This window comes from Bombina bombina, chromosome 4, assembly GCF_027579735.1.
Source record: "Bombina bombina isolate aBomBom1 chromosome 4, aBomBom1.pri, whole genome shotgun sequence".
In the NCBI taxonomy this organism is placed as follows: Eukaryota; Metazoa; Chordata; class Amphibia; order Anura; family Bombinatoridae; genus Bombina; species Bombina bombina.
Genome location: NC_069502.1, coordinates 906,570,776 through 906,581,935, shown reverse-complemented (window position 1 = coordinate 906,581,935; position 11,160 = coordinate 906,570,776). Strand labels below are relative to the sequence as shown.

Sequence of the window (11,160 nt, the reverse complement as noted above, 5' to 3'; positions counted from 1 at the left end):
AATAAATAACGTGGTATCACACTGCTACTCTAGTACAAGAAAAATGTGTTGCTTTGTACTTTGTATTGTTGAGCAATTTGGTCTTAAAAAAGAAATGTAGAAAGTTTTGTGTGAGTTGTCTAGGTTCCCTCTAACGGTCTTTGTGAATTTAAGGAATCTCATTGTTGAAAGTGAGATATATTGTTCCATGTCTCTGTAAGAGGCACTCATCTCCGTAAAGGTGATAAAATATATAATCTGTGTTAAAAATAGTGGAAAAGCTTCCATCTGGTCATCTCTAACAAGCTACTGCTTACAGTGAGGAACTCCAGAGGCAAATAACCAATTTCTCTACGAACATATACAATGATGTCTTGTTTTGAGATGTTAGCTTGCGTGGTCCAAGCTTCATTACTATTTCTGTGCTTGACTTCAGCAGAGACAGATCTTGAAGTAGGTAAGTGAAAAAAATATATATTTACCTTATAAGCAGTGTTGCTAACTTGTCATACCACAATACACACACACATATATACATACATATATACAGGGCTTGAAATTTCCATTTGTCCCGGACAACTTAGAAATTGCAGCGGACGAATAAGAAATTTTACTTTTTCCTATCTTTAACATTGAGTGGACAAGTAACTTTTTCCTTTGGGCTAGTAGTTTTTAACCCTTGACTAGTAAACCATAGTGATATTTTTTAATATATACTTTTAATGAAAGCTGTGTTGTTGTGGTCTAGAATTATTAAATTAATTCCGTTGTTCCATAATCTAATTCAAATTCATTCCATGTGACTCCCCCCCCCCCCACCCCAATTACTGTTTTTATTAATCGTTTTAATTTGTGGGCATTGGGTTTGTTGTTCCTGTGTTCTGCAAATTTGATCACAATTTTTATACATTTTGTTTTTTAAGTAATCGGAAATATGTAATTTGTGTATTACATGATCTCGGGAGAATACATATTTATCTAGTGTTTCAGATAGCAAAAGATTAAATTAGAAATATGAACAAATAATTCACTTATTACAATGTACTTACATGATCAAAACTGTTGATAGCTTGACATTAATTTAAAAAAATCACCAGTAAAGGATCATATACAATGATCATGCATAAGTTGGTAGTAGTAGATTATATATATATATATATATATATATATATATATATATATACATATATACACGCATACATGCATACATACACACACACATATATATATATATATATATATATATATATATATATACACACATACATACATACACACACACACATATATATATATACACACATACATACATACACACACACACACATATATATATATATATATATATATATATACACACATACATACATACACACACACACATATATATATATACACACATACATACATACACACACACACACATATATATATATACACACATACATACATACACACACACACACATATATATATATACACACATACATACATACACACACACACACATATATATATATACACACATACATACATACACACACACACACATATATATATATATATACACACATACATACATACACACACACACACATATATATATATATATATATACACACATACATACATACACACACACACATATATATATATATATATATATATATATATATATATATATATATATATACATACATGAAAAGATTTTAAAGAGACTTGGTACTCCAAAATAAACTATGTTCCCCCTAAAAAGAGATTAATATATATATATATATATATATATATATATATATATATATATATATATATATATATATATATATAATATTTGCTGTTGCTCTATCATATTATTTTTTTAGCACAAATTCTCTTTAAGTAAAAGCTCTTTAAATATAAATTAAAACAAACACAAAATACATAAGTGCACAACTGATACACACAAATCAATTTTTCACTAGCTCATAAAGGCTATTTCCAAATCTCCATTGGAAGAGAGGGACACACCTCCACAAACTTCCCCCCAAAAAAGTTAGTGTATTCAACAAACAAATATAAATTTTTAAAGAAACAAATGTTACAACATGTTTTTAAATAGTTTTTTTTTATCAGATGGAAGAAACAAAAATTTGTATACAATGTATATTTAATGCAACATAGACTTTGAAACTGCTACTGACTGTATCACATCTTCCCAAGGTTTTTTAAAAACTGCAAGTAGTATAACAGTCTGCACTGATAAATTATGTCTTTTAATGTTTTACTTTATTAAATATTAGCTTTAAAATTCATTGTATATAGAGATTCCCACTTAATAATATACTATATATTTCTATATATACAAAAAAATCTAGAAAAAAATATATTCAAAGCTGCGTACATATTAATTTGAAACCCATTTTTTTTTCTTTCATACATCAGACAGAGAATACAATTTTAAAAAAAGTTTCCAATTTACTTGTATTATCACATTTGCTTTGTTCACATGTTATTCTTTGTTGAAGAGATATCTAGATAGGTAGTGTGCACATGTCTGGAGAAATACATGACAGGAAATACTGCTGCCATCTAGTACTCTTGCTAATGTATGACAATGTTGTAAAACTGCTTCCATATAGTACTGTAGACGGGTGCACACTCCTGAATTTACCTTCCTGATTTTCAACAAAGGATAACAAAAAACAAAGAAAATTTGTTAATAGAAGTGCATTTTTTTAAAAAATTGTATGTTCTATCTGATTCATGAAAAAAATTTGTGGGTTTAAAGGGACATAATACTCATATGCTAAATCACTTGAAACTGATGCAGTATAACTGTAAAAAGCTGACAGGAAAATATCACCTGAGCATCTCTATGTAAAAAAGGAAGATATTTTACCTCACAATCTCCTCAGCTCAGCAGAATAAGTTCTGTTTAAAAAGTTATACTCAGCTGCTCCCAGCTGCAGGTAAACAAATTTAAAAAAAATTAAGAAATGAACAGCAGCCAATCAGCATCAGCAGTGCTGAGGTCATAAACTCTTACTGTGATCTCATGAGATTTGACTTAACTCTCGTGAGATTTCATAGTAAGCTTCCTTTACCTGATTGGTGAAATAATATGAGAGTGCACGATGCTAGTCCCTTCAGATGTCCCAGGACAAACACACTAAAATGCTGCTTAGAAATCCTTTACAATGGGAGGTGGCTACTGAGGAACTTTTGAGGTAAAATATCTTTATTTTTTACATAGAGATGTTCAGGTGATATTTTCTAATCAGCTTTTTACAGCTATGCTGCATCACTTTCAAGTGTTTAAACATTTGGGTATTATGGCCCTTTAATGTCCCTTTAAGGTCACATCTGTATTTTGTAATCTTTATATTATGCTGGAAATAACTATATTTATGAGTGAAACTAATTATTAAATGTAACAGTAATCATGGGTTTTATGTGATTTCATCTATTTAAAAGTTGTTTGAAAAATATATGGGTAGTTCATTATCCATAAAATAATGTATATGTTAATAGACATGTAGACAGAGTACAAAGAATAGAATACCTCAAAAACATTAGTTTGTTCTCTTTTCTTTATTTTTATTGTCCTAATAAACTTGGTTTCTACAGCATCCTATCTTTGTTTACACCACAAAAGTTCAAGTTGACTTCCTAGTGTCACCTGGGTAGCAGTGAAGAATTGTTTTAAAAGTCCGGTTTTACAATCTTTACAAAGAACTGTAGGTAGTTATCCTCTTGAGAACCAAGGAAAAAAAGTAATTTGATCTGTTCAATTTTTGTTGTGTCAGTTACTTTAAAAAAAAAAATTGAGTAAGAAAATGTAAGACACTGAGGAGAAAAGAATTGTCAAGGAAAAATGAGAGAAGCACTTTATATGCTGAAAGAAGCATTTATTTAAATAATAATAATTTAAAAATAATAATAATTGAGAATTAATTGGATTATATTTCTATAACAGTTACCGGCAATGATAATTTGGATACATTTGCATAAATACTTTTACAGCATAACTCAGGAATGAAAGCTGATTGGACTGATTATTTCAAATTAATTTCCTACACCCTAAAATTTTCCATAACAAGGAACTCTACTTTTATTTTTCAGATGTGAAGTATTATTAAAGGTATAGTCTACTTGAAAGTTTTTGTTGTTTAAAAAGATAGATAATTCCTTTATTACCCATTCCCCAGTTTTGCATAACCAACACCGTTATATTAATATACTTTTTACCTCTGTGACTACCTTGTATCTAAGCCTCTGCAGACTGCCCCTTCAGCTCAGTTCTTTTGACAGATTTGCATTTTAGCCAATCAGTGCTGAATCATAAATAACTCCACGGGAGTGAACACACTGTTATCTATATGGCACACATGAACTAAAACCTTCTAGCTGTGAAAAACTGTCAAAATGAACTAAGGTAAGAGGTGGCCTTCAACGGCTTAGAAATCAGTTTATGAGCCTATGTAGGTTTAGCTTTCATCAAAGAATACCAAAAGAACAAAGCAAATTTCATGATAAAAGTAAATTGGAAAGTTGTTTAAAATTGCATGCCCAATCTAAATCATGAAAGTTTAATTCTGACTTGACTGTCCCTTTTTAACTCAAACACATTTGAATTTAAAGTTTATAAAGTTATGAAATATATTTTTCTTTCATGCTATGAGACCTTTAGAAATGATCAGTTTCTATTTATTATAACACTGTCAAGTAGATTACCTCACTATTAATAAGTGTCCAAAAAATCTCTCTTCACACTTGCTCTGTATCATATAGATAGTGTTCTGGCAGTTCATTGAGTGAAAATGTCATATTAGTGGGTTTAGCTTGGCAAGTAGCAAAAATTATCTTTAAAATTTATTTTTATTTACTGTAATTGATCCTAGTGTAGTGCTTCAAATTTTGGTATGTGTTATTCCATCTACTTTTTCTCATAACAACTAATAATTCGATCATCTGTTTCTCATAACTTAGAGATCCCAAACTAGGGTTGCCAATCTTTCCTCATTTCCAGAGATCTCCCTTATTTGCCCAAACCTTTACAGTCTCCAAGGATCCATTATTTATCTCCTCTTAGGACATGTTCTCCTTTATTTTTTACATGTAAATATTAATTTCAAACATTTCATATTGTACTCTTATTTAGTTAATCATTTTGATGCATCTGACAGTTTAATGCGCTGTTTTTAAAACCTGTTCGCAGGCCTCCCTAACAGGCCATATTTTCAGGATTACCTTGGGTGAGAGCAGGTGAAATAACCATCAGCTAGATTACGAGTTTTGCGTTAGAGGCTATGCAGTGCTAATGAGCAGTTTTCCCTCACCACTCACTTACCTACAGCGCTGGTATTACAAGTTTTCAGAAATCCGTTGTTAAAAGACAAGAAGTGAGCGTTGAGCAAAATTATGCTCATTACCGCACTCCAATACCAGCGCTGCTTAAGTCAGCAGTGAGCTGGTCGTACATGCTCGTGCACGATTTCCCCATAGGAACCAAAGGGGAGAGCCGGCTGAAAAAAAGTCTAACACCTGCAAAAAAGCAGTGTAAAGCTCCCTAATGCAGCCCCATTGATTCCTATGGAGAAATAAATGTTATGTCTACACCTAACACCCTAACATGAACCCTGAGTCTAAACACCCCTAATCTTACACTTATTAACCCCTAATCTGCCGCTCCCGACATCGCCGACACCTACATTACATTTATTAACCCCTAATCTGCCACTCTGGACACCACCGCCACCTACATAATAGTTATGAACCCCTAATCTGCTGCCTCCAACACCGCCGCCACTTACATTATAGTTATTAACCCCTAATCTGCTGCCCCCAATGTCGCCGCAACCTAACTACACTTATTAACCCCTAATCTGCCGCCCCTACATCGCCGCCACTATATTAAAGTTATTAATCTCTAAACCTAAGTCTAACCCTAAACCTAACACCCACTAACTTAAATATAATTAAAATAAATCTAAATAAAATTCCTATCATTAACTAAATTATTCCTATTTAAAACTAAATACTTACTTATAAAATAAACCCTAAGCTAGCTACAATATAACTAATAGGTAATTCTTTTTATTTTACAGGCAAGTTTGTATTTATTTTAACTAGGTAGAATAGCTATTAAATAGTTATTAACTATTTAACAACTACCTAGCTAAAATAAAGACAAATTGACCTGTAAAATAAAACCTAACCTAAGTTACACTAACTACAAAATAATTAAATAAATTAACTAAATTAAATACAATTACCTAAATTAAATTAGCTAAAGTACAAAAAAAAACAACACTAAATTATAGAAAATAATAAACAAATTACAGATATTTAAACTAATTACACCTAATCTAATAGCCCTATTAAAATAAAAAAGCCCCCCCAAAATAAAAAAAGCCCTAGCCTATACTAAACTACCAACAGCCCTTAAAAGGGCCCTAAAGTAATCATTGCCCTAAAGTAATCAGCTCTTTTACCCGTAAAAAAATACAAACAACCCCCCCAACAGTAAAACCCACCACCCACACAACCAACCCCCCAAGTAAAATACTATCTAAAAAAACCTAAGATCCCCATTGCCCTTAAAAGGGCATTTGGATGGGCATTGCCCTTAAAAGGGCAGTTAGCTCTATTGCAGGCCCAAACCCTAACCTAAAAATAAAACCCAACCAATACTCCCTTAAAAAAAAAAACTAAAAAAAACGGATGTCTTGAAGATGGACCCGCTCCGTGCCGGATGGATGAAGATAGAAGATGCCGTCTGGATGAAGACTTCTGCCCGACTGGAGGACCACTTCGCCCGGCTTGGATGAAGACTTCTCCCGGCTTCGTTGAGGACTTCGGCCCGGCTTGGATGAAGACATCTCCCGGTAAGTCGATCTTCAGGGGGTTAGTGTTAGTTTTTTTTAAGGGTGTATTGGGTGGGTTTTATTTTTAGGTTAGGGTTTGGGCCTGCAATAGAGCTAACTGACCTTTTAAGGGCAATGCCCATCCAAATGCCCTTTTAAGGGCAATGGGGAGCTTAGGTTTTTTTAGATAGTATTTTATTTGGGGGGTTGGTTGTGTGGGTGGTGGGTTTTACTGTTGGGGGGGTTGTTTGTATTTTTTTTTTACAGGTAAAAGAGCTGATTACTTTGGGGCAATGCCCCGCAAAAGGCCCTTTTAAGAGCTATTGGTAGTTTAGTTTAGGCTAGGGTTTTTTTTTATTTTGGGGGGCATTTTTTAATTTAATAGGGCTATTAGATTAGGTGTAATTAGTTTAAATATCTGTAATTTGTTTATTATTTTCTGTAATTTAGTGTTTGTTTTTTTGTACTTTAGCTAATTTAATTTATTTTAGGTCATTGTATTTAATTTAGCTAATTTATTTAATTATTTTGTTGTGTTAGGTGTTAGTGTAACTTAGGTTAGGTTTTATTTTACTGGTCAATTTGTCTTTATTTTAGCTAGGTAGTTGTTAAATAGTTAATAACTATTTAATAACTATTCTACCTAGTTAAAATAAATACAAACTTGCCTGTAAAATAAAAATAAACCCTAAGATAGCTACAATGTAACTATTAGTTATATTGTAGCTAGCTTAGGGTTTATTTTATAGGTAAGTATTTAGTTTTAAATAGGAATAATTTAGTTAATGATAGTAATTTTATTTAGATTTATTTAAATTATATTTAAGCTAGGGGGTGTTAGGGTTAGGGTTAGTCTTCGGTTTAGGGGTTAATAACTTTAATATAGTGGCGGCGACGTTGGGGGCTGCAGATTAGGGGTTAATAAACGTAGTAGGTGGCGGTGATGTTAGGGACGGCAGATTATGGGTTAATAATATTTAACTAATGTTTGTGAGGCGGGAATGCGGTGGTTTAGGGGTTAATATGTTTATTATAGTGGCGGCGACGTTGGGGGCAGCAGATTAGGGGTTAAAAAGTGTAGGTAGGTTGCTGCGACATTGCGGCGGCAGATTAGGGGTTAATAAATAGAATGTAGGTGTCGGCGATGTTGGGGGCAGCAGATTAGGGGTTCATAAATATAATGTAGGTGGTGGCGGTGTCCGGAGCGGCAGATTAGGGGTTACAATTTTTATTATAGTGTTTGCGATGCTGGAGGGCCTCGATTTAGGGGTTAATAGGTAGTTTATGAGTGTTAGTGTACTTTTTAGCACTTTAGTTATGAGTTTTATGTTATGGCGTTGTACCATAAAACTCTTAACTACTGACTTTTAAATGCGTTAGGGATCTTGACGGGGTAGGCTGTACCTCTCACTTTTTGGCCTCCCAGGACAGACTCGTAATACCGGCGCTATGGAAGTCCCATAGAAAAAAGACTTTACGAAGTTTATGTAAGTCGTTTTGCGGTAAGGCCAAAGAAGTGGGTGGTACACCTAAACCTTCAAGACTCGTAATACCAGCGGGCTTAAAAAAACAGCGTTAGGACCTCTTAACGCTGCCTTTTTACCCTAATGCACAACACGTAATCTAGCCGCATGTTTACTTATCAGCTGATTATTTCACCTGTGCTCTAGTTCAGATATCCTCAAAATCTGGTCTGTTAGGGAGGTCGGAGGATAGGTTTGAAAAAACAGTGGATACTGAATCCAATTTTTTTCTTTTATGATTCAGATAGAGCATGCAATTTTAAGCAACTTTCTAATTTGCTCCTATTATCAATTTCTATTTGTTCTCTTGGTATCTTTATTTGAAAAAGCAGGGATTTAAGCTAACGAGCCAGCTCATCTTTGGTTCAGCACCTGGGTAGTGCTTGTTGATTGGTGGCTACATTTATACACCAATCAGCAAGTGCTACCCAACTGCTGAACCAAAAATGGGCCCGCTCGTAAGCTTACATTCCTGGTTTTTCAAATAAAGATACCAAGATAATAAATTTAAGGGACAGTCTAGTCCAAAATAAACTTTCATGATTCAGATAGGGAAAGTAATTTTAAACAATTTTCTAATTTACTTTTATAATCAATTTTGCTTTGTTCTCTTGGTATTCTTAGTTGAAAGCTAAACCTAGGAGGTTCATATGCTAATTTCTAAGCCCTTGAAGGCCGCCTCTTCTCTCAGGGTATTTTGACAGTTTTTCACCACTTGAGGGTGTTAGTTCATGTGTGTCATATAGATAACACTGTGCTCATGCACGTGGAGTTCAGGTGAGCCAGCTCTGATTGGCTAAAATGGATGTCTGTCAAAAGAACTGTGTTGGTTGTGCAAAACTAGGGAATGGGTAATAAAGGGATTATCTATCTTTTTATCTTTCTATCTTTTTAAACAATAAAAAATCAGGTGTAGACTGTTCCTTTAAAATTGAAAATTAATGTAAATTAGAAAGTTGCTTAAAATTGCATGCTCTATCTAAATCATGAGAAAATTGGGATCAGTATCCCTTTAAGCTACACTATATGAATGAATATTATTTATATGAAGAATTTTGTTGTACCAAACTGTATCAAATTTTAAAATAAAGTAGGTATCTGCAAAATTTGTTATTCAGATATTAATTTGTTAAATGAATTACAAATATGGCCATGGGTAGGATTCGTATATATTAGTGTTAAAGTGCAACACACAAAGATTTTCACAGATACTAATATGTATGACACCGAAAATGACCGAATGCTGCTATCTTCAGCCATGTTTGGATTTCAGAAACGATTGTATAATTTGTCAATTTCCTACATAAAATTTGTTGATTCCTTAGTCTCTCTTATTTTCTTTAAAAAAAAAATTGGTAACCCTATCCCAAACTGTCCCGCATTTTGTGGGACTGTTACGGTTTGAGAGATCAGCCCACCTGTCCATCCTGCTGCTTTCTCTGTTCTAAATTTGCAAAATGAAAATGGGGCAATATAAACTCACCGAGAAAGGCTTGACTCTCCCTGGAACTGCACAATTAAAATTTTCTTACTTTAAACAGATTGAATTTCTACATTAAAGGATATTAAAGGAGCTTTAAGCAATTTGTAATCACAACATTTCTCTGCAATCAAGCAATAAACATACTTGTTTGCTGTGATTGTTTTCAATAGCCAAATTCCACCAACCACTTGCTTTATTTAGACTAGCCAATCTGGACTTGCTACTCAAATAGACACAGCTAGCCACTGTCATTTTTATTAGCAACATATTCATTGATTTGCAATTCTTATCATCTCTTCTAAAGTCAATTATAGACAGATATGAAGCAGTGTTAGGCTTGTGAAGCCTGCCATTTGCACCATCAGTATAATGTAAGCAAAATTGTATACTGTCCTTATAACTTTAACTAGCAACTATATCAGTCCAATGTTATTATCTTTAGTCATTTAAGCAAGATGAAATAGTCAGTCAAGAGAGAATTTTTTTTTACAAGTCTGATCAATGTCAGAATAAGGAAAAGGGATTTTTTAATGGTCAAAGACTGGCAGATATATAAAGCATTACTGGTACAAATCCCCAAATTTAGAATTATTCCGAAATCTAAACTTTATTCATATTTATTTAAAAATAGCACTATTAAATATTACACCTTTCCCTGCCAGTAAGTCTTAAAGGGACACTGAACCCAAACATTTTTTAATGTAAAAAAAAGCTGTTTGTGCCCACCTATAATTAGCATTTAAATACTTAAAGGGACAGTAAACCTTAAAAATAATGTTATATAATTCTGCACATAGTGCAGAATTATATAACATTATTTAGGTGCTATAGCCATAAAAGCATTTTTTACCGTTTAATTTGCTAAAATACGGCGCTTTTACGGCGCTATACAGCTGGCCCGATGCGCTGACTAAAAATAACAGACCCGCTCAGCAGAGAGCAGAGAGCGGGTCTGTAAAAGCGCCGTATTTTAGCAAATTAAACGGTAAAAAATGCTTTTATGGCTATAGCACCTAAATAATGTTATATAATTCTGCACTATGTGCAGAATTATATAACATTATTTTTAAGGTTTACTGTCCCTTTAAGAGACACTATCTACTACCACCTACTTGTGAAACTTTCAATAGTGTTAGCATTTTCAGACTGTGCAACGTCTATATGGACTAGGTTTGTTTGTGGTGTCCTGCTATACAGATGCTAAAGGGCTAATCATTTAACCCTTGCTTTCTTATTTTGGTACTTGCCATAAAGGTAGTCTTCCTATGCCAATTATGTGCTTAAGTGTAAGGGAGGTGATGAGGAGCTTGATGAGTTTAAGGGATACTAA

The 11,160-nt window shown here is 33.2% G+C and overlaps 1 protein-coding gene across 1 annotated transcript in view; it reads left to right on the top strand.

The window, feature by feature from the left end:
* The first annotated feature begins 297 nt into the window (after positions 1-297).
* The window catches only part of LOC128655699 (pancreatic secretory granule membrane major glycoprotein GP2-like), a 94,787-nt gene continuing 83,924 nt past the window's right edge, over positions 298-11,160 (top strand). The window contains exon 1 of the mRNA XM_053709278.1: positions 298-436. Coding sequence (XP_053565253.1) covers positions 346-436 — 91 coding nt within the window. The 5' untranslated portion in view covers positions 298-345. The remainder of the gene's footprint in view (positions 437-11,160) is intronic.